Source organism: Geotrypetes seraphini, chromosome 3, assembly GCF_902459505.1.
Source record: "Geotrypetes seraphini chromosome 3, aGeoSer1.1, whole genome shotgun sequence".
Classification (NCBI taxonomy): Eukaryota; Metazoa; Chordata; class Amphibia; order Gymnophiona; family Dermophiidae; genus Geotrypetes; species Geotrypetes seraphini.
The window spans coordinates 99,746,214-99,770,383 of NC_047086.1; the positions used below are offsets into that span (position 1 = coordinate 99,746,214).

General features: G+C 46.7%; 1 protein-coding gene across 5 annotated transcripts in view; it reads left to right on the plus strand.

The window, feature by feature from the left end:
• Positions 1 to 24,170, plus strand: part of VSNL1 (visinin like 1) — a 292,198-nt gene that overhangs the window by 97,948 nt on the left and 170,080 nt on the right. For all 5 annotated transcript variants that reach the window (XM_033939130.1, XM_033939129.1, XM_033939127.1 and 2 more), the window contains exon 2: positions 20,665 to 20,831. In XM_033939130.1, coding sequence (XP_033795021.1) covers positions 20,670 to 20,831 — 162 coding nt within the window. In that variant the 5' untranslated portion in view covers positions 20,665 to 20,669. The remainder of the gene's footprint in view (positions 1 to 20,664; positions 20,832 to 24,170) is intronic.

Here is a 24,170-nt window from a genome sequence, read left to right on the forward strand (position 1 = left end):
CAGTCCTTCCGGCGACTGTAGGAAAGTGCTGGGGATTTGCGCATGCGCACTCATGCGGCCACGGAACTACTGATCATGGTAGCACACAAATAGGAGTGCGCATGCGCGAGTTAGCCTTTTATTATATAGGATAAATATACATATACATATATGTAATTTTATTTTGTTATATTGTGAAAAGTTGCAGGGATAACACTACCATAATATAACTTTTTTAATAGTTGGTAAGTGTGCTGGTAATGAACTGTGCAGTTTGCTACTGGTCTCTAGAGAGGCAATTCTATAAGTAGGTGCTTATTTTAGGCATGCTAATGCTGTAAGACACGTGTGTGAAACACAAGGGCCATGGGCCGAATCCATCCCACCTGGCCATTTTATGTGGCCTGCGGTGACTGTGCGCCTAACACTTCACTGTAGTGAAACCCTCTCCAGGAACCGCTTACCCACGTACCATCTCCCTGTCACTAAAATTTAAAATCTTCAGGTAGCTAATGGCACAAAGAAGCCAGGTTCCTGCCGTTCAGTCTGCCCCAGAAGTGTTCTTTCTGCAGTGTCCTTCCTATATGGGAAGAGGAAGTGCTGCAGAAAGAACACTTCCAGAGCAGGCCAATGGCAGGAGGCTGGGTTCGTTGCGTTGTTAGCTGCTCAAAGATTTTAAATTTCAGCAGCAGAGAGGTGGTAGGTAGGGGATTGGGAACTGGGGACAGGTTGTACTGTAGGATCCAGCTGAGAGGGGAGGGCTGGGGTTGGAAATGAGGGAAGGACATGCTACTCCGGGGTGGGGGGGGATGGGAGTGTGGGGGGAAAGCAAGAAGGACAGATGCTGCATGGGATGGGAGGGGGCAGGGAATGACACAGGCTACACAGACTGGGGATTAGGAAGGGAGGGAAAGAGAGATGTTGCCAATGGGTGAAGGAAGAGAAAAAGAAAATTTTTGGGCATAGGTGTGTGGAATAGGAGGGAAAGAGAGATGGTAGACATCGGGAAAAGGGAGAATTGTTGGACATGATAGTGGTGGAGAGGAGGGAAGGAGAAATGTTACACTTGGAAGGAGGAGAGATGACTCAAAGAAGAGAGTGATGTCAGATTCCGGAGAAGGGTGATGGAAGGAGGGAAGAGAGAGATGTCAGACCACTGGAATGAGAAGGAGAGAGAGAGATGCCAGACCACAGAAGGGAAGGAGGGGAGAGAAAAATGCCAGACTGCAGGAAGGAGAGATGCTAGAGCACAGAAAGGAGAGGAGAGAAGGAGAGAGATGGCAGATCTTGGGAAGAGGGAGGGAAGGAGAGAGAGATGGCAGACCAGAGGAGAGAAATTCCAGGCTATGGGAAGGAGAGGAGAAAGATGCCAGTCTATATGAGGGGGAGGGGGGAAGACAGAGTTGCCTGACCATGGGAGAAGGATGAGATTGTGCACAAGGATGGAAGAGAAGGGGAGATAGAGGGAGGAGATGGTACACATGGATAGATGGGAAGGGAAGACATGGAAAAGTAGATAGATTTTGAGAAGAAAGCAGAAAAATGGAAGAAAGTTGAATGTTAAAAGTTAATACTAAAGATTGATGTATGACAGAAAGTGAAGGAGAGAAACCCAAAATGGATAAAGTGGCCCTGGATACATATTTAAGAGCGCAGACAGAAGGAAGTGCAGCCAGAGACTGGGAAAAGATGGTTTGAAAAACAGAGGTAGGGGAAAGGATTTTTTTTTTTTCAATTTAGTGATTGAATTGTGTCAGTTTTAAGAATTTACATCTGCAGTCTATATTTTGCACTGTTCGGGAAGAAATGCATTTGTTTCTATTTCTCTGGGAGTTGTATTTCATGCAGAGTCTTGCATCTTAATGTTTCGTTTGTGCATATATTAGTACTTTTAGTTTGTGGTCCCGTATTTGCCTAGGGGTTATCTGTGTTCTGCATGTGTGACCAAGGCCAGGTATTCTGGTAGGAATGAAGGTTGAGAAGCATACAGTGTGCTTTGTGTAGTTTAATTTTGTGGTTAACCACTATGTGTTGTTAATAAGATTATTTATCCCAGGACATTTCTGAGGTAAGTATACACAGTAAAAACAATACTATAAGAGTCACTCAAACTCAGGTGGGAAATTCCACACAGGGTCTTAGCAAACATAAGGTATGGAGGGCTATGTATGTTAATGCACACAGTTTTGGCAATAAAATTATGGAATTGGAGACAAATAATGAACGCCTACCTGGACATGGTAGCGATATCTGAAACTTGGCTCACGGACTCACATGGGTGGGATATGGCTATACCAGGTTATAACTTACTTCGTCGAGACAGAGAGGGCAGGATAGGGGGAGGGGTAGCACTATACACTAGAGAAGACATCAGAGCTACCAGAATCACGGATGTCAAGTACACCAGGGAATCACTCTGGGTGAACCTGGCCAGAGGCAACGAAAAATGCCTGTATCTTGGAGTGATATACAGACCTCCAAAACAAAGGAAGACAAGGATATGGAATTAATCACAGACATAGAGAACATCACTTTGCGAGGGGACACGGTACTGTTAGGGGACTTCAATATGCCCGATGATGATTGGAACACACTTTCCACTACAACCAGCGGCAGCAGAAGGCTATTAACCTCCATAAAGGGAGCGCGACTTAAACAAATGGTACTGGAGACCACTAGAGATCAGGCGACACTGGACCTGATACTCACCAACAGAGAAAGCGTTTTGGAGGTTTCGGTAGGCGATACGCTAGCCACCAGTGACCACAACATGGTATGGTTCAACCTCAAGAAAGGTTTCACTAGATCAAACACAGCAACAAAGGTCCTCAACTTTCGGGGCACCGACTTTAAATGCATGGGAGACTTCATCCATACGCCTTAGGAAAACAGACGGGAATTATGTAGAATCAGATTATGATAAAGCCGAACTACTAAATGAATACTTCTGCTCAGTCTTTACCTACGAGGCACCGGGGACCGGTCCACAGTTGCAGGCAAGGCAAAGCTCGGAAGATCCGTTTTGGAACTTCGAGTTTACACCCAGCAGCGTCTACTGCGAACTGTCAAGACTCAAAGTGAACAAAGCCATGGGACCGGACAATCTACACCACAGGATTCTTAGGGAGTTGTGTGATGTCCTGGTGGAACCGTTATCCGTGTTCTTCAATCTTTCCCTGAGTACGGGAAGAGTCCCCTTGGACTGGAAAACAGCTAAGGTCATTCCACTGCACAAAAAGGGTTGCAGGATGGAGGCTGCGAATTACAGACCGGTGAGTCTCACATCAATAGTTAGTAAACTCATGGAAACACTTATTAAACACAAATTAGATACGATCCTGATTGAGGAGAATCTACAGGATCCCCACCAGCATGGATTCACGAAGGGAAGGTCCTGCCTATCCAATCTAATTAGCTTCTTCGACTGGGTAACAAGAAAACTGGATATGGGGGAGTCCCTGGACGTTGTGTACCTGGACTTCAGTAAAGCTTTTGATAGCGTCCCACACTGCAGGTTGTTGAGTAAGATGACATTGATGGGATTAGGAGAAACATTAACTGCATGGTCAATGACTGGCTAAGCGGTAGACTACAGAGGGTAGTAGTTAACGGTGCCCTCTCCAATACGTCGGAGGTGACCAGTGGAGTACCGCAGGGCTCGGTCTTGGGACCGATCCTTTTCAACAAATTCATAAGAGACCTGACTCAGGGGCTTCAAGGTAAAATAACATTATTTGCCGACGCCGCCAAACTATGCAACATAGTAGATAACAGCACTTTGCCCGACAGTATGACGCAGGACCTACTCTTGTTGGAACATTGGTCCTCGACTTGGCAGCTAGGCTTCAATGCTAAAAAATGTAAGGTCATGCACCTTGGTAGCAGAAATTCATGCAGAACTCTCACTCTAAATGGTGAGACCTTAACTAGGACTAAAGCAGAACGTGACTTAGGAGTGATCATTAGTGAAGACATGAAAACTGCCAAACAAGTGGAGCAAGCTTCATCCAAGGCTAGACAAATGATGGGTTGTATCCGTAGAAGTTTCGTCAGCTGGAAGCCCGAAGTCATGATGCCTTTGTACAGATCCATGGTGAGACCTCATCTGGAATATTGTGTACAATTCTGGAGGCCACATTATCAAAAAGATGTGCTGAGAATTGAATCGGTTCAACGAATGGCCACCAGGATGGTCTCGGGGCTCAAGAATCTCCCATATGAGGAAAGACTGAATAAAATGCAGCTATACTCACTTGAGGAACATAGAGAGAGGGGGGACATGATTGAGATGTTTAAATATATCACGGGCTGTATCGAGGTGGAAGACGATATCTTCCTTCTTAAAGGACCCTCGATCACAAGAGGGCATCCGCTGAAAATCGGGAGAGGGCAATTTCATGGTGACACCAGGAAGTATTTCTTCACCGAAAGGGTGGTCGATCATTGGAATGAACTTCCACTGCAGGTGATTAAGGCCAGCAGCGTGCAAGACTTTAAGAAAAAATGGGATATGCATGTGGGATCTCTAGCTGGGTGAAGTTATGAGGGTGGGTCATTAGGGTGGGCAGACTTGATGGGCTGTGGCCCTTTTCTGCCTTCATTTTCTATGTTTTTTCTATGTTTCTAAGACTAAGTATCGTAATAAAAAATTCAGCCCGCAACTTAGCATGTGTGTTAGATTTCGGCCCCTTAAACCAGTGGTTCCCAACCCTGTCCTGGAGGAACACCAGGCCAATTGGGTTTTCAGGCTAGCCCTAATGAATATGCATGAAGCAAATTTGCATGCCTAACACTTCCATCATATGCAAATCTCTCTCATGCATATTCATTAGGGCTAGCCTGAAAACCCGATTGTCCTGGTGTTCCTCCAGGACAGGGTTGGGAATCACTGCCTTAAACAGTCTCTTGAATCTTTCTCAGTTCAAATCCATTTCCAAAAACTTTGAGCCCTTTTCAGTTTTGACTGCCAACACTGTAGTTGTAGGCTCCTAGCAAGCTTTTTAGCATGGCTTTGTACCTAGATCCTTCCTTTTCTTTCCATTTCGCCCTTGTCCAGTGCCCAAACCGTGGAAGCTCTTAGGGCAGGGGTGTCAAAAGTCCCTCCTTGAGGGCCGCAATCCAGTTGGGTTTTCAGGATTTCCCCAATGAATATGCATGAGATTTATTTGCATGCACTGCTTTCACTATATCCTAATACAGTGGTTCCCAACCCTGTCCTGGAGGACCACCAGGCCAGTCGGGTTTTCAGGAGAGCCCTAATAAATATGCATGGAGCAGGTTTGCATGCCTGGCACCTCCATTACATGCAGATCTCTCCCATGCATATTCATTAGGACTATCCTGAAAACCCGACTGGCCTGGTGGTCCTCCAGGACAGGGTTGGGAACCACTGTATTAGCATATAGTGAAAGCAGTGCATGCAAATAGATCTCATGCATATTCATTGGGGAAATCCTGAAAACCCGATTGGATTGCGGCCCTCAAGGAGGGACTTTGACACCCTTGTCTTAGTGGTAGGTGGGTGCTGTCCTACCCAGCTGGTGGGCTTGTCCCTGTGGCAGCCTCCTGGTGGTTATCCTTTATATCTGAGGGCCCCGGTCTTCCCAAGAGCGCTCCACCTCCGTCACTAGTCTCTAGGGCAGGGGTAGGCAATTCCTGTCCTTGAAAGCCGGAGCCAGGTCAGGTTTTCAGGATATTCACAATAAATATGCATGAGATAGATTTGCATCTCAAGGAGGCAGTGCATGCAAATCCATTTCATACATATTCATTGTGGATATCCTGAAAACCTGACCTGGCTCCAGCTCTCGAGTATCAGAATTGCCTACCCATGCTCTAGGGAATGTTCTCCCTTTATGGGCCAGTAGTGCCAATCATACCCCTGTGCCCTGGTGCCTACATTGGGCTATTAGTGCCAATCCGCACGCTGGTAACCTTCCCCTCCTTCAAGAGAAGCCTCTGGGGTAGCTCCCTGCTGGGGTTCCGATTACCAGCCCTCAACAAGACTCAGCAACCACCAGTAACACGGCTCCTTCTACAGCAGTGGCCTCAAACTCAAATCTTTTGCAGGGCCACATTTTGGATTTGTAGGTACTTGGAGAGCCTCAGAAAAATAGTTAATGTCTTATTAAAGAAATGACAATTTTGCATGAGGTAAAACTCTTCATAGTTTATAAATCTTTCCTTTTGTCTAGTCTTAATAATAATATTGTAATTTATAGCTAAAGAGACATATGATCAAGAAACTCTTTTATTTTACTTTTTATGATTATGATAAACATACCGAGGGCCTCAAGATAGTACCTGGTGGGCCGCATGTGGCCCCCGGGCCGCGAACTTGAGACCACTGGTTTAAGGGTTTGAATATCTGAATAGAATACAAACGCTGTTTAATTATTTGTACTAGTATTGGTTTATGTGTGGAAGTATTGGAATTGTTAAAAGTTATTCCTGACCATTTGCTTTTTGATTAGGCCTATGTACATAGTTAAAATCAGTTTAATTTATTAGTCAGCCTTTTTCACAGAGGCTTTTTTTGGATTTTTCCTGGGGGAGAAGAGGGTGAATCCATCTGCTAATACTTATTTTTCTCAGGTGGAGGGACCGATGGAGACTGCCTTCAGGGGACTCCAGACAGGTCAGGGACCAGACCCAGAGCTGCCTTAAAGAGACCAACTGGGGCAGTCAACCCTCCTGACATCTAAAACTATTTTTCTTACTCCTCACCCATGTTCCCATTCCTCCTTTTGTCCTGTTTCCATATTCTCACCCCTTCCATAGTCCCTTATCTCTTTATAATTCCTCTCAGTTTCTTTCCTAGCCCTCTTCAGATCTTCATACTATTTCTCCACCTCTTACCCTTCCTTCTAGCTATCTCTAGAGCAGGAGTTCTTAACCTGGGGTCCATGAGGGTCGGATAAAAATTAACATTTATATTCAACTAGTGTTTAAGCCCGTTACATTAACGGGTGCTAGAATATATGCCTGTCTGTCTTTCTTTATTTATGTCTTTCTCCCTGCTCCTGTCTCTTTCTTCCTTTCTTTCTGTCTCTCTCCCTCCTGCTATTTTTCTCTCTCTCTCCCTGGCACCCTTTGTCTGTCTGTCTTTCTGTCTGTCTCTCTGGTCCCCTGTCTCTCTTTATTTCTATCTGTCTCTCTCCCTGGCCTCCTTTGTCTGTCTGTATTTCTTTCTGTCTCTCTCTCCCCCCCCCCCCCCCCCACGTTCCTTTGCAGAAGCAGCAGCGGTATTTCCCTTCCCCTCCAGGTCCCTGCTGAAGCAGTAGCAGCATTTCCCCCCCACCCCTCATTCCCTTCTCCCCCCCCACTTTCCTTTGCAGAAGCAGCAGCGGTATTTCCCTTCCCCTCCAGGTCCCTGCTGAAGCAGTAGCAGCATTTTCCCCCACCCCCATTCCCTTCTCCCCCCCCCCCCACTTTCCATTGCAGAAGCAGCAGTGGTATTTCCCTTCCCCTCCAGGTCCCTGCTGAAGCAGTAGCAGCATTTTCCCCCACCCCCCATTCCCTTCTCTCCCCCCCCCCCACTTTCCTTTGCAGAAGCAGCAGCGGTATTTCCCTTCCCCTCCAGGTCCCTGCTGAAGCAGTAGCAGCATTTTCCCCCACCCCCCATTCCCTTCTCTTACCGTGAGCTGTCCTGCTCCGTTCGGCCCCTCCTCCTTCCCTTCCCGTGGGCTGGCCTGCAAGTTTCAAAGTACCGGTGGCTCTTCTCACGATCCCCGTGGTGGCTGATCCTCCTGTAAAGAGCAGCCTGCGATGGTATCCGGCTTTAGCAAACCTCGCAGGCCGCTCTCCAACTCGGTAGCACGTTCCCTCTGACGCGATCCCGTGCGTCAGAGGGAACATGCTACCGAGGGTGGAGAGCGGCCTGCGAGGTTTGCTAAAGCCGGACACAATCGCAGGCTGCTCTTTACAGGAGGATCAGCGGCGGCAGCGGCGAGTTAGGGCGGGAGGTGTGTTCCCTGCTGAGGACGCGGTAGGGAGAGAGCTGGCCTGGCTTCCATGGTGAGTGAGGGCAGGAGTGGGGGAGTGGCCAAAATGTTCCCTGCCGCCAGATTGGCTGCCACAGATCAGAAATCACAGCGGCAGGGATCACAAAATTTCAAGAGCGCATGCACGCTCTAGGGTTTTATTATATAGGATATATAGCCTGGTAGTGTTGATTTTTCTCATAGATAAGAGAGCAGATATAGTTGTAGTAGTAATGGCAGTACTGTGTTTCACCGAAAATAAGACACTGTCATATTAATTTTAGGTCCAAAAAACGCACTAAGGTTTATTTTCGGGGATGTCTTATTTTTTTGTGTGTACAATGATCATCTCTTACCCATCCCCTTGTTCAGCATCTTTCTATCCCTCTCTCCCATCCCCCCTCTGTGCAGCAGAACCCCAAAAACAATTTCATTGTGTTGCGTTAGATCTAATCTAAGCATTGTTCTTGTATGCCACATCTTCCCTATAAAATAGAGCTTTAAATGGTTAACAATTTTTTTTAAAAAAATTACAGATCATCCTTAAACAAACTGAATTTCAGATGTCATAACATTTTATGAAATAAAAAAGGCTTGAGATCTTTGTGGAACAGATAATACAAAGCCATTCTCTTCCCTCCCCCCCCCCCCCCCATGCAGCAGATCCCCAATGACCATGCCAACCTGCGCAGCATCTTTCTCTCTCCCTCCCATTCCCCCCCTCCATGCAGCACAACTGCAACGACCCTCCCACCACTAGGCCGACATACCTCCATTCCAAACAGCAGTGGCGGCAGCATTGAACAGGCTACTTCGCTGCCTTCCCTGTGTCGCATCACTGTATTGATGTGAACATTTCTGGGGAAATGGGTCCATAGCTTTCATCAGATTGTTAAAGGGGTCCATGATTCAGAAAAGGTTAATAATCACTGCTCTAGAGAATCTTTGCTGTCCCTCTGTCTTTCAATCTATTCCTTCCTTTGCAATTATTCCTTTCTAGCCTCCCTTAACTCAGACACACTAACCCCCTACCTACTCCACCTTCCCTGACTTTTCATGGCTTTTCTTTCTTTTGGCCCATTCTTTCCCCTTATATATACCTCTATCTCCTTTCTTCCTTTTCTTTCTCATTTCCTACAGCCAGAGTCCAGAGCAGGTTTCACAATAAAGGAAAAGTTTGCCTGTCAGTGTGCCTTTTTATAGTAGGTGCAATCTGCAGAAATTACCTACTACCAAGGGGCAAGAAATTTTATGACTTTGATAGTGGACATTGTTTACCTTTAACTTAGTACTTACTATAGGAAGCTTAACTGATCATTTGCATAAAATATAATGTGAACAGATTTTTTTTTCGGGGAGGGGGTTGCATCACACAGTGTAATTTACATGTCACGAATTATCTGTGTAATAATTCTTTCTGTTTGTACTTTGAGATGCCTTAATATGTGATTAACATCTTGGTTTGGCATATATACCATTATTTGTTTGTGATGTGCTATGCTTGTTTTTGATTAATGTGTGTTTTCTTTTGAACTCTACCTTGAGATAAGGCAGGTTATAAATCTTAATAAATGAAATATGCCACTACCAAACTGAAAAAGTGGCAAAAAAAAAGCACAAGTGAGTAGCACTTTACAAATAGCAAATATAAGTATATTATATACTTATATTTGCTATTTGTAATTTTAGTTTTCTTGTTGCACTTTACAGATATTTGTTTTTCTCTTTGCTCTTTCAATAGCACACAGTCCACATATAACTTTTGAGTTGAAAGTTAATGTGGGTACAAAGTACATGTGAATGTTTCCATCTTTGTGGGTAATTTTATTTTGAACTAGCTGATCACCCAGCGTTGTAAAGATATTTATTTATCCCAATCTTCGGGTATCAATAGACTTATATTCAGTGATTATGTCTGGAACTCGGACTTAAACGGCATTGAGAGTGTCAGTATTCATATCAGCGAGTCCGAAAAGTATAGATTAGACACTAATATCTAATATCACCTCCTTCCCACCCCCACAATATTTTTTCCCAGATAGTAAGTCTTATGTATACCAAGTTTGGTTGAAATCTGTCCATGCGTTTATGGATTAGACACTAATCTGTCGTTTATGATGTTATCCCCTTCCTACCCCCCTACATACATCTGATTTTTTATACGTATATAGATAATGGATGTAAATTTCAAAATGCAATTTTACCTACATACAGTATGGTAGTGTTCTTCCCCAGCCTAGATACTCCTTTGGATATGATTCCCCTAAATGTAGTGAAAGTTAGCTTGCATACATTTAGCTACACTGAGATAGATCAGGTGGCAGCTTTTACCCATTTAAAGAGAAAGGAAAAAGAGATGAATTTCCCTTGGACTCTGCATACTTTTTTGCTAATTTGTTTTTCTTTATTCACAGGCACATTTTTTATTGATAATGTATTATCTCTGCTTCAAAAGGATGAATGACTGAGTCATTTAAAACCTATTATGTCTGGCTGGCTGATTTAACATAACATTTTGGATTGTTGTATGTTTGTGTCACACAAGTTTTCAAGTTTATTTATTTCACGTTTTATTTAAAATTTGATTAATCGCTTAATCCTACTTCTAAGTGATATACAAAAAATAAAAGGTTTAAAAACATACAGGGAGGTACAATATATACGACATGGACTTAACATACAAGACTTACAGTGCCAATAAGAAAGGAAGGTGTGAAATACAATATGACATAGAAAAGAAACAAATATGTGAAAAAACATAAGGTAGGGATTTGAGAAAGGAAAAGGAGAAGAAGAAAAAAAGGGTTATGAAATACAGATAAGATTGGAAAGAAGCTTATCTAGCTTAAAGAGTGGGAGATCAAAGGCATCCTTAAAAAGAAAACATTTAAGATTGCTCTTGAACTTGTCTCTTAAATAAGTGGGTAGAGAGTTTCATGTTTGAGGTGCAGTGACAAAATATATTGCTGTCTTTTATTAATGATTTTGAGAGAGGGGACTTGTTAATAAATGTTGATCATTTGATCTGAGCGCAAATTAAGAGAATAACAGTTATAAACAATATTTTTAAAATACAATTTAGTATGTTATATATGTCTACTATGTGTAACCAAAAATGTAACGGAGAAAAAAAAACCTCATACTCTTACGGCAACAATTTATATACAGTCAAACAAAACTGCCTTTGGCATTATCACAGGCATAAAAAAATTTCCACACATAAATAACACTACTAGTTTCAAACAGAAGAAAGGCCCAACTTGTGCACAAATTTAAAACAAACAAACAAACAAAAAAAACCCTTATCTGGTAATGCTCAACTGTAACTTCATTTGGTCATATCAAACTGTCTCCTGATGTTGCTCAAACACTCACTCCAACTTCAGGAAAGCCCAATTACTCCCCAGGGAAATAGTCAAGCAAAAAAACTGTGCACAGACAAAATCTTCATGGCAGCTTGAAACTAGAGAGTTGCGCGGGGACAGAAATCCCACCCGTCCCCGTGAGGAATCCCACCCGTCCCTACCCGTCCCCGTGAGGAATCCCACCCATCCCCACCCGTCCCCGCGAGTAATCCCTCCGTCCCCACCCGTCCCCGCGAGGAATCCCCTCCGTCCCCACCCGTCCCCACGAGGAATCCCCTCCGTCCCCGCCCATCCCTATAAACTTCAGAAATAGTTATTTCATTTAATTATGCTACTGAATTAAAGGCTCTGGTAGAAACCCATTTACAAATAAGCAAAAAGACTTTATTAATTTGAAAATATTAATTGGGAAGAATACATACTTTGCAAACGGGTTTCTACCAGAGCCTCTAATGTTTATAAATTTTTATCAACACAACTAATATACTACTTTATCCTGAAGCAAAATAAAAAAAAAGAAATATAATTCTTTTCCTACCTTTGTTGCCTGATTTCTGCTTTCCTCATGTTCTCATTCAATTCCTTCCATCCACTGTCTCTCTTCCTTCTGCATCTTCCATTTGCTCTGTTACTGTGCCTCTCCCTTTCTTCCCCCTTCCAAATTGGTCTGGCACCCATCTTCTTCTCTCCGCTCCCCCCATAGTCTGGCATCTGTCTTCTTCCCTGCCAGCATCTTCTCCCTACTCTCTCTTCCCCATTTCCTTTCAGCGTCCTTCTCCCCCCATCTTCCCCATGTCCTGTCAGCGTCCTTCTCCCCCCTCTGTCTTCCACATGTGCTTTCAGTGTCCTTCTCCCCCCTCTGCTTCCCCATGTCCTTTCAGCGTCCTTCTCCACCCCCCCGTCTTCCCCATGTCCTTTCAGCGTCCTTCTCCACCCCTTTGTCTTCCCCATGTGCTTTCAGCATCCTTCTCATCCCTCTGTCTTCCACAAGTGCTTTCAGAGTCCTTCCCCCCCCCGCCCTTCCCATGGCCTTTCAGCGTCCTTCTCCACCCCTTTGTATTCCCCATGGCCTTTCAGCGTCCTTCTCCCCCCTCCTTCTCTACCGCCCCGGGTGCAGCACAGCCGGCCAGGTCCCCTTACTTTTGTGGCACTTCCCCGACCGACCGACAACAGCCCCGGTCCGACAAACCTCCCTCCCCTTAACTGCGAATCTAAATTACCTTATTACAGCTGCTGTAAGAAGATAATTTAGATTCGCGGCTACAGGGCAGGGAGGATTGTCGGACCGGGGCTGTTGTCGGTCGGTCGGGGAAGTGCCACAAAAGTAAGGGGACCTGGCCGGCTGTGCTGCAACCGGGGCGGGGTGGGGTGGGGCGGACTGCCCCCTCCCTTGGTAGCCACTCGAACCGCGAGGCTACTCTCCTCCTTACCTGCACTGCCTGCAGCACAGAGCCAAACGGAAGTCTTCCCGACGTCAGCGCTGACGTCGGAGGGAGGGAGGGCTTTGTTTAAGCCCTCCCTCCCCTCCGACGTCAGCGCTGACGTCTGGAAGACTTCCGTTCGGCTCTGTGCTGCAAGCAGAGAAGGTAGGGAGAAGAGCTGCGCGACTGAGTACATCCAGCCCCGCAGGAACCCCGCGACCCTCGGAGGCGTCCCCACGGGATCCCCGGGACCCTAGGGGGCGTCCCCACGGGATCCCCGTGACCCGAAGGGGCAACCCGCGGGTCCCGCGGGATTCCCGTCGTCCCCGTTCCCGTGCAGCTCTCTACTTGAAACAGCATTCAAAAAATGGGTTTTTAACCTAATCTTCACTCATGCTGTTGTGTATTTATTTATATTTTAGTATTTATATACCACTTGTAATCTAAGTGTTTTATATTCAGGTACTTAAGCATTTTTCCCTATCTGTTTTGGTTGGCTCACAATCTGTCTAGTGTAGTGTTCTTCAACCACCAGTCCATGGACCAGTGCCGGTCCATAGAAATTTCCTGCCAGTCCACAGGGCCAGCACGTGCATCAGGCCCAAAACAGTGTTCTTCAACCGCCGGTCCACGGTGCGATCGATGCAACGTTATTTTCGAGCCAGCTCCCTCTTCCTAACTGATTCAGTGCACAAAGCCACAGGCAGTGGCTCCTACGGGCATCCTGTGCCTGAACCGGAAGCCTTCTCTCTGACATTGCCCACGACTTAGCCCAGTGTTCTTCAACTGCCAGTCCACAGAATAATTCTTTTAATTCTGCCGGTCTATAGGTGTAAAAAGGTTGAAAAACACTGGTCTAGTGTACCTAGGGCAATGGGAGGATAATTTGTGACTTGCTCAGGGTCATAAAGATCAGCAAGACCCACAACTTCAGGGTGTTGAGGCTGCAGCTTTAACCACTGTGCAATATAGTAAACAAAAAGTATTTGAATAGCTCAGAGAGGAGTAAAATCACCATTAGCAGGTATATTCATTTAGAGCAGGGGTGTCAAAGTCCCTCCTCAAGGGCCGCAATCCAGTTGGGTTTTCAGGATTTCCCCAATGAATATGCATGAGATCTATTTGCATGTACTGCTTTCAATGCATATTCATTGGGGAAATCCTGAAAACCTGACTGGATTGCGGCCCTTGAGGAGGGACTTTGACACCCCTGATTTAGAGGAAAAGTTCACCTTTCTTCATTTAGCATTTTTATGCGCCTTGATGGTCATTGTTTCTGATTAATTTTAATAGCACAGGAAACACTTTTTTCTTTCAAACTTATAAAACCATCTTTCTTCATTTAAAGTACATTAAGGGCTCCTTTTACTAAGGTGCGCTAGCGTTTTTAACGCATGCAGCAGATTAGTAAGCGCTAACCCCCTGCTATGCAGCTAGAACTAATGCCAGTTCAATGCTGACATTAGCGTCTAGCGGGTGTGGCATTGTAGCTCGCACTATTCTGCGCGTTAATGCCCTAACACAGCTTAGTAAAAGGAGCCCTAAAAGTACAGAGATCTTTTTGCTTTTAATTTCTTCCAAATATTTGGCTACAAGATTGTCTCAAACAAAGTGATAGTGATAGTCAGTATGTTCTCCACCTCCCACTTCACCTCAATGAAGATTAACAACACCCTTCAACAGATTGTCCCAAATCTATGGGAGTGAAATACAAATGGATATTCAACACCCTCTTCATGTTTGCAGCAACCAGAACGTGGAATGACCTTCCAGCACCCTTCAGAATAGATAATGATGATTGTTCATTCCTTTTCATAGATACTGCAGTTAGATTGTGAGCCCATTATGACAGAGGGAAATTAAAGTACCCAATTTGATTTTTGGCTATTGTATAAGTCTAGTTTTTATTTGTTTTCTTGTAAACCGCTTCAAAGCCAGTGTGATGATCTAGCGGTATATAAACTCTGCATTAAATTAAACTAAATTTGTATATTATGATGTATATACAGTAATTATAAAAGGAAAATGCCAAAATTTAAAATGATAATCATGGAAACGAGAAATAACTCTCTGAGACAAAGTGAGCACATACTAAAGCTGTTAGTGTAGTACTTTTATCCCAGGACAAGCAGGCAGCATATTCTTTACGCATGGGTGACGTCACCGACGGAGCCCTCGGTACGGACCTTTTTACTAGAAAGTTCTAGTTGGCCGCACCGCGCGTGCGCGAGTGCCTTCCCGCCCGACGGAGGAGTGCGTGGTCCCCAGTTTCTTCGTTTCCGCGGAGCGAAGAAGACGTGTGTTTTTTCAACAGAGTTGAAATCCTCCTTTTGCCTTCCCGCTCGCGTTATTTTTTTCGGTTTTTCACCTTCGGGTACTTTTTTCTTTCCAATTCCAAAAAAAAAAAAAAAAAAAAATCTTTCTTTTGTTTTATTTTTTCGTTCCTACCCCGGCGGGGCCTATTGCCACGATCCAGGCCTCGGGGTTTGATTTTGCGGAGGCCGTGTTTCCATTCATGCCCCCGCAGCCAGGTTTTAAGAAGTGCCAGCGGTGTGCACGCCCGATCTCCCTCACTGACCCACACAATTGGTGTTTGCAGTGTCTGGGACCAGAGCATCGGGCGGACTCCTGCACCCGCTGTGCCACTCTCAAAAAGCGCACGTTGAAGAATCGTCAAATCCAACAAAATTTACTTTTCGGCACCGGCCCGTCTATGGATTCGACATCTTCATCTGCGGCACCGTCGAAATCGACACCGACCACTTCGACGCCGCCTGAGACGACGTCGGCGCCTCCGGCGCCAGGTAAGCCGGCTAAGAAGCCTTCCACCCTTGAGCGCCCTCCCGCCTCGGGGACGGCACCAGTCCTCTCGGCTCCACGCCGGGCCAAGAAACGCTCCACTCCGATATCGGTGAGTGCCTCGTCATCGGCACCCTCATCGCCGGAGTGTAGAGCGGCACCCAAGGAACCAAAAAAGAAAAAAGTGGTTCCGGTGCCTCCCCTGGATGACCGCATTGCGGCCATCCTCCAGGACAAGTTGCAAGAGCAACTCCACCAGCAACTTCAGCAGCTCTTACCATCTATCTTGGCACCGCTGCTCTCGGTACCAGACCGGCCCGAGCCCCGCACCGTCCAACCGGTATCCACTCCATTGGTACCTATGGACTCCTCCATGCCCATTCTCTCGGCACCGCATCTCCATTCCCATACCGAGCCAGTCGCCCTAACGACGACGGATCCTCCTCGGGACCGAGCAGGACACCGGTCTTCCCATGACCCGGACCGGCACCGGTCTTCCCAAGACCCGGAACGGCACCGTTCTTCCCGGGATCGGGACAGACACAGGTCTACATCGCCAGGAAATGTCTCGGTACGCTCAGGCAAGTCTTTGTCTAAGACTCACCATGCCGACCCTTCCACTCCGGTCTCTCGACACGCAACCACCGATGTCAGAGACCCGGACCTATGGGAAGAATCCCCCCCCGGTACCGAGGAGGATGCATCGTCGTCGGACGAAGAGCCTTCCGCTCCCGAGACCACTTCCAAACCTGAACAATCTTCCTTCTCTAAATTTCTCAGGGAGTTGTCAGGGGCTTTGTCTTTACCATTGGAATCTGACTCCAAAAAGTCACAAGCTTTCCTGGAGGCTCTGGATTTCGATCAACCTCCCAAGGAGTTCCTAAAGTTACCTGTTCACGATATCCTACGGGAAACTTTTTATAAAAATTGGGAGAACCCGCTAACTGTCCCTGGGGCCCCCCGTAAATTGGACAGTCTCTATAGGGTCATACCAATCCCAGGTTTTGATAAACCCCAACTGCCCCACGAGTCTCTCCTGGTAGAATCCACCTTGAAAAAGACTCAGGGCACCAGTGTGTATGCCTCCACCCCTCCTGGCAGAGAAGGAAAAACTATGGACAAATTTGGCAAACGGCTCTACCAAAATGCCATGCTTGCCAATAGGGCAAACAACTACTCCTTCCATTTTTCCTTCTACCTGAAACATCTGGTAATGCAACTCTCCTCCATGCAAAAATACATGCCGGAGCACAAGGTCCCTCTTTTCCAGCAGCACATCTCCAGCCTGCTTCAACTGAGGAAGTTCATGGTGCGCTCTGTCTATGACTCCTTTGAGCTCTCCTCCCGTGCATCTGCCATCGCGGTGGCTATGCGCCGCCTGGCCTGGCTCAGGGTCTCTGATCTAGATGTCAACCATCAGGACCGTCTAGCCAACGCCCCATGTCTGGGAGATGAACTATTCGGAGAGTCCCTGGATACCACCACTCAGAAGCTCTCCGCCCATGAGACCAGATGGGATACTCTCATTAAACCAAAGAAAAAGACTCCTCCTGCTCGTCCTTATAGACCGCAGACATCATATCAACGCAGGTTCTCTGCCAGACCGCTCAACCCACCTGCACAGCAACCTAGGCGGGCCCGCCAGCACCAACACACCCAGGCTCGTGCCCAGCCTAATCAACCTGCCAAGCCTCTTCCTCCTGCCAAACCTTCTCAGCCCTTTTGACTCCTCTCTCCAGGGCTTAGCCAGTCTTCCACCCTCATTGCCTCTTCCTCAGCCAATCGGAGGCAGGCTCCACATTTTCTTCAGCCGTTGGGAGGTCATCACATCGGACCAGTGGGTCCTCAACATCATCCGCCACGGCTACTCCCTCAACTTCCAGACTCTTCCGCCAGACAATCCTCCCGTCGAGTCTGCTTCTCTCTCAACTCAAACCCCCCTCCTCCTGAGGGAGGTTCAATCCCTCCTCCTTCTCAATGCCATCGAAGAAGTACCTCCAGATCAAAGGGGTCAGGGATTCTACTCCCGCTACTTCCTGGTACCCAAAAAGACAGGAGACCTTCGTCCCATTCTCGATCTCAGGGACCTCAACAAGTGTCTAGTCAAGGAGAAGTTCAGAATGCTCTCCCTTGCCACGCTTTACCCTCATCTCTCTCACAACGACTGGCTATGTTCCCTGGACCTCAAAGAGGCCTACACTCACATACCAATCAATCCAACTTCACGTCGCTACCTGCGATTCCAGGTGCACCATCGCCATTATCAGTACAAGGTGCTACCTTTTGGCCTCGCTTCATCACCCAGGGTGTTCACCAAATGCCTCATTGTGGCGGCGGCCTTCCTCAGGTCTCACAACCTCCAAGTGTTTCCCTACTTGGACGATTGGTTAGTGAAAGCTCCTACGTCTCCTCTTGTGCTACAAGCCACTCAACATACCATCTCTCTTCTCCATCTACTGGGGTTCGAGATCAACTACCCCAAGTCGCATCTGCTTCCCACACAGCGCCTTCAGTTCATCGGAGCAGTCCTCGATACCACACTAATGAGGGCATTCCTCCCCTCCGATCGTCGACGGACTCTGCTCCACCTCTGTCATCAGGTGCTCCTTCATCAAACCATCCCTGCTCGACAGATGATGGTCCTCCTGGGACACATGGCATCAACGGTGCATGTGCTTCCCCTAGCACGACTCCACCTCAGGACACCTCAATGGACTCTGGCCGACCAGTGGTCACAGACCTCGAATCTTCTTTCTCATCCCATCTCTGTGACATCCTCTCTTCAGCGATCTCTACAATGGTGGTTGAACTCCTCAAATCTTTCCAGGGGCCTTCTGTTGCATCTGCCCCCACATTTCATGATCATCACCACGGATGCCTCCCCTTATGCATGGGGAGCTCACCTGGGAGACCTACGCACCCAGGGTCTTTGGACCCCACAGGAGCGTCGACATCACATCAATTTTCTGGAACTACGAGCCATGTTCTATGCTCTCAAGGCCTTCCAGCACCTTCTTTGTCCTCAGGTTCTGCTCCTGTGCACGGACAACCAAGTCGCCATGTACTACATAAACAAACAGGGCGGCACAGGATCTCGCCTCCTTTGTCAGGAGGCTCTTCGTATTTGGACCTGGGCCACGGCCCGCAGTCTCTTCCTCAAGGCGGTCTATATCCAGGGCGAACAGAACTCCCTGGCCGACAATCTCAGCCGCATCCTTCAACCTCACGAGTGGACTTTAGATCCTCCCACGCTCCACTCCATCTTTGCTCGCTGGGGCACTCCGCAAGTGGACTTATTCGCAGCTCCTCACAACCATCAGCTGCCCCAGTTCTGCTCCAGACTCTTCTCTCCTCGCCGTCTGGCCCCGGATGCATTCCTACTCGACTGGACGGATCGATTCCTCTATGCCTTTCCTCCACTACCTCTGATGTTGCGGACTTTATTCAAACTCCGCAGGGACAGAGCCACCATGATCCTCATAGCCCCCCGGTGGCCTCGTCAACACTGGTTCTCCCTCCTGCTTCAACTCAGCTCCAGGGAGCCCATTCCTCTACCTGTGTTTCCTACTCTACTTACACAGCAGCATCAGTCTCTACTACATCCCAATCTGTCTTCACTCCACCTGACAGCTTGGTTTCTCTCGGGCTGACCTCTCCAGGAAATCTGTCTCAGCCTGTTCGTCTCGTTTTAGACGCCTCCAGGAAACCAGCCACCCTTCAATGCTACCATCAGAAGTGGACCAGGTTCTCCTCTTGGTGTCTCCGGCATCATCACAATCCCACCTCCTTAGCGGTGGAACCTGTTCTGGACTACTTGCTCTCCCTGTCCAACGCAGGCCTCAAGTCTACCTCAATCAGAGTCCATCTCAGTGCCATCACGGCTTTTCATGAACCTGTCCTGGGAAAACCCCTCACGGCTCACCCTCTGGTTTCCCGATTCATGAGGGGTCTCTTCAACATCAAACCACCTCTACAACCTCCTCCGGTCGTCTGGGACCTGAATGTGGTTTTGTCTGCCCTCATGAAGCCTCCTTTTGAGCCTCTTGCCACAACTTCGCTCAAATTCCTAACCTGGAAGGTGCTTTTCCTCATTGCCATCACCTCTGCCAGGAGGGTCAGTGAGCTTCATGCACTGGTAGCTGATCCACCGTTCACTATCTTTCATCATGACAAGGTGGTTCTGCGTACCCATCCAAAGTTCCTCCCCAAGGTGGTCTCGGCTTTTCACCTTAACCAATCCATAGTGTTGCCTGTTTTCTTCCCGAAACCCCATTCCCATCCCGGGGAACAGGCACTGCACTCTCTTGACTGCAAGCGTGCCCTGGCTTACTATCTTGATCGTACAAGGGCTCACCGCTTGTCCCCTCAGCTCTTCCTGACCTTTGACCCGAATCGTTTGGGTCGACCGGTCTCTAAACGAACGCTATCCAACTGGCTTGCAGCTTGCATCGCGTTCTGTTATGCTCGGGCCGGTCTGTCACTGGACGGTGCTGTCACGGCCCACAGAGTGAGAGCTATGGCCGCTTCTGTTGCTTTCCTCCGTTCCACACCCATTGAGGAGATCTGCAAAGCGGCCACCTGGTCCTCAGTTCACACATTCACTACTCACTACTGTCTGGATGTTTTCTCCAGACGGGATGGGCTCTTCGGCCAATCTGTACTTCAGAATTTATTTTCCTAATGGCCAACCATCCCTCCTCCCTCTTTGTTAGCTTGGAGGTCACCCATGCGTAAAGAATATGCTGCCTGCTTGTCCTGGGATAAAGCACAGTTACTTACCGTAACAGGTGTTATCCAGGGACAGCAGGCAGATATTCTTACGTCCCACCCTCCTCCCCGGGTTGGCTTCTTAGCTGGCTTATACTAACTGGGGACCACGCACTCCTCCGTCGGGCGGGAAGGCACTCGCGCACGCGCGGTGCGGCCAACTAGAACTTTCTAGTAAAAAGGTCCGTACCGAGGGCTCCGTCGGTGACGTCACCCATGCGTAAAGAATATCTGCCTGCTGTCCCTGGATAACACCTGTTACGGTAAGTAACTGTGCTTTCGCTGCACGCTTAATCAAGTTTGTATTGACTCCTGTAGCTAAGCTAATTGTATCTGTTTACTTTCCTTTAGGCAGAATGGGGAAACAGAATAGTAAACTGGCCCCTGAGATGATGGAGGATCTGGTGAAGAGCACCGAGTTTAATGAACATGAACTCAAACAGTGGTACAAAGGATTTCTAAAAGACTGTCCAACTGGTAGACTGAACCTTGACGAATTTCAGCAACTGTATGTAAAGGTAAGTTAAGGTTTTGAAATCAATTTTGCATGCTTCACTAGATGCTTGGCAGACTGTTTCAGCTTTTATTCCAGAACGAAAACAATTAGCTGGTTCTATGGACATTAAAGCTCTGTCAGCAAACAGGTATCAAAGAGCTCCCATTACATTGCATTAACAGGCAATAAGTTGGAGAAGTATGGTTTCCAGCATAACATTATAAAGGTGCATTTCATAATCATCTTGTGTTGCAATATTTTTATTGATTCCTTAGTAAATAATGCCTTATTTGCTGAGGCAGTTCTTGCCTGACTGGAAGGAGCTGCCATTCTGATATCAAAGCAATATTAAGGAACAATGAAACTTATGCCACCTTATATAAGCAAATAAACAGATAAATGCTTATGGAAAGCATAGGGTTACCAGATTTACTATTGTAAAATCCTGACCCATTGCCCCGCCCCCAGACCTGCCCAGTTTCACCCAGCTCCACCCTAGCCCTGTCCTCAGCCCCGCACCCTCAACCTGTTCTCATGCTTGGAACCGCATCGGTAGGGCATCTGCACATGAGGTGTGATGTGATGACATCATTCATGCTCATGATGTCACCGTGTTGCATCACCGCGTTACATCCACGCATTTGCAGATGCCCTCCCAATGTGGTCCTGAGCGGGTAGTTTATCAAAACCCCGATAAAGTGCTGGGTTTTGAAAAGCCTTTTAGATGCCCGGACATGTCGGAGTAAATTCAGACATCTGGTAACCCTAGGAAAGCGGAGCTTTGGCTAAAGGAAACTATGAAAACACAAAAACAGCTATAACAGCTTTTTATTCATTGTGAAATGTGCTTTAAAAGCTACAATAGCAAATGTCTAACGTGGTGGTTCCCAAACCTGTCCTGGGGGACCCCCCTGACAGGTTTCAGGAGATGGATTTGTATATACAGCCTCCATTGCCCACACCTTTTTCATTCATATTCATTGTGAATATCCTAAAACCTGACTGGCTGGAAGATGCCTAAGACAAGTTTGGAGAGTTACTGGTTTGAAGCTGATATACCTTGAAATGCAGTTGATAACATAAGATGATAAGGTGGGTGGGATAAGAATGGGGCAAAAATCATCATGGAGATGAAATGGAGTGGAAAGCATCAGGAACATTTTGAGTGAGAGACTGAGACCAGAGAGAAGGTAAAAAGTATATCTAGAGGGGATGTGATAAAGTGTGTCCTGTGCCATCCTGCAGTGTGTCTATGAACTTTTGTCACATAGTTATCAATAAAGTGACTCCTGAACAATATACCTGTGGTTAATTGCTTGACCTTTTCCTCATGACGCCTTCCTTTGGCTTCTTCTTCAGTGTCTGTATGTATAACTGAAATGAAGGATTCTGCTAAATATGTAGTTCCTGTTTGGGCTTATGTAGCAGTCCAGCTTGTTCTAATTCCCCGGAGTAGCTATATATGTGGTGTAATATTTACAGCCTGTTCTACATTGTAAGATTAGGAAAGTGACTGATAGGGAAGCTAAATTAAAAGAAGAGTTGAGAGAAGATGCCAGAAAAAAATAGGGAAAACAATTATTTGTAGTTCTCATACATCACTAATGTCACCAGTATATATAAGAACATAAGCATTGCCTCTGCTGAGTCAGACCATAGGTCCATCACGCCCAGCAGTCCGCTCCCGCGGCGGCCCTCCAGGTCAATGACCTGTAGTGATCTATTACTCATTATACCCCTGGATCCCCTTTCCCTTCAGGAACTCGTCCAAGGGAAAGGGGATCCAGGGGTATATAAATAAGTTATTTTCTGGAATGGATGTGAATTGAGGTGTGCTAAGCATTGGAGTTAGGAGATAGAGTGGGCATGACCACCTCTCAAAAATTGGGCCCCCTTGGCAGTTCTAGAGAAGTGCCGGGATAAAAATATAACTGCTTAGAAGGGGTGCAGGGAACTGAAAGAGTTACTGCTTCAGAGAAAAGATTCTATGATGAAGGGCTGGAAGAGGCAGAAAATTGCTGCAAGAGGAAGAAAGGATGAGTTTTATATGGACAGAAGTGGAGCTATGGGAGAGAAGTAGATACAGGCTGTGAGGGTGAAAGGAGCTAAGGGAGGACAGAAGCTATAATGGGGAGGAGGAAGAAAAGTAGTCAAAGGGGACAAAAGAGTGAAGAAATAATGAAAAGATAGAGGATTGCTACTTGAGACTGAAAAAGGTGAGGGCTTAGAAAGACTGAAAGAAAGTGTGGGGTGGCATGATAAAGAAATTAATAGGAAGAAAAAGATGAGACAGGAAGGGGTGTGGTTAGAAGGAATTGAGAACAGATAAACTGTAGAAGGACAAGCTAGCAAGAGAGACACATGAAGGAAAAATTATAGGGTCCAACATTCAAAAGGGTTTAACTGGGCATACTACTGAGCTAGCCATCCACCAGTAAGTAGGGCTGCTAAATATAGCTTCTGACTACTGTGGCACTGTCTGGTTCATGCCAGGGCAGCTCAGAGTAGGGCTTGGGAGGGGATGACACTTAACTGGTTAGCAGCAATATTCAAACTGCTACCTGGTTAAATAAGTGCATAAAGTTAAAACCACAAAAAGGTTGTCCTAACGTTATCCACCGATCTAACCGGGCACTAAAATGTATATCATCCAGTACTCGGATAATTTTCTGGTGACCACAGTTACCCAGATATTCATTGTTTGAGCCTGGATTGCTACGGGCGGAATATTATCCCCATAAAGAAGGCAGAGAGGAAACTTAGCAGAAGTAGTGGCAGCTGGCAGGGTAGAAATGATTAGTAGTAGGTCAAGTGGGCTCATTATGCTGCATCCTCCCAAAGAAATAACATTGCAGAAACCAGAAGAGGTGACAGAAGAGATGGTGGCATTTGGAAGGAGATATGGGGTATGCAGCTCCAGACTACCCCTCCCCCCCCCAACAACAACAACAACAAAATGAATGTATTGATTTGGTTTCTCTCCTGACTCATTAACTGAGCTCTGTCTTTCTGTCTTGGTCAAGCACAGCTTGCTGCTCAGCTTCTGATTCAGCTCAGGGCTAGCTTGTGGTGGGTGGTGATAGTGGGGGTGACCGACCTCTGTGGCCACACAAGACACCATAAATGAGGAGCTACGGCTTTGCTGGTAATGCAGCATATAGAAAGCATGTTGACATTGTATGCAATGAGGAACTAATAGCACTTTAAATTTAGCTTTATTCAGACTATTTATGCACTGCCAACCAAGTATGCCGCTTCTGTGTGGTTTTTCTTCACAAAGATTTTATTGCAAAGACTTCATTTAGAGTATTGTGTACAGTTCTGGAGCCCGCATCTTCAAAAAGATATAAACAGGATGGAG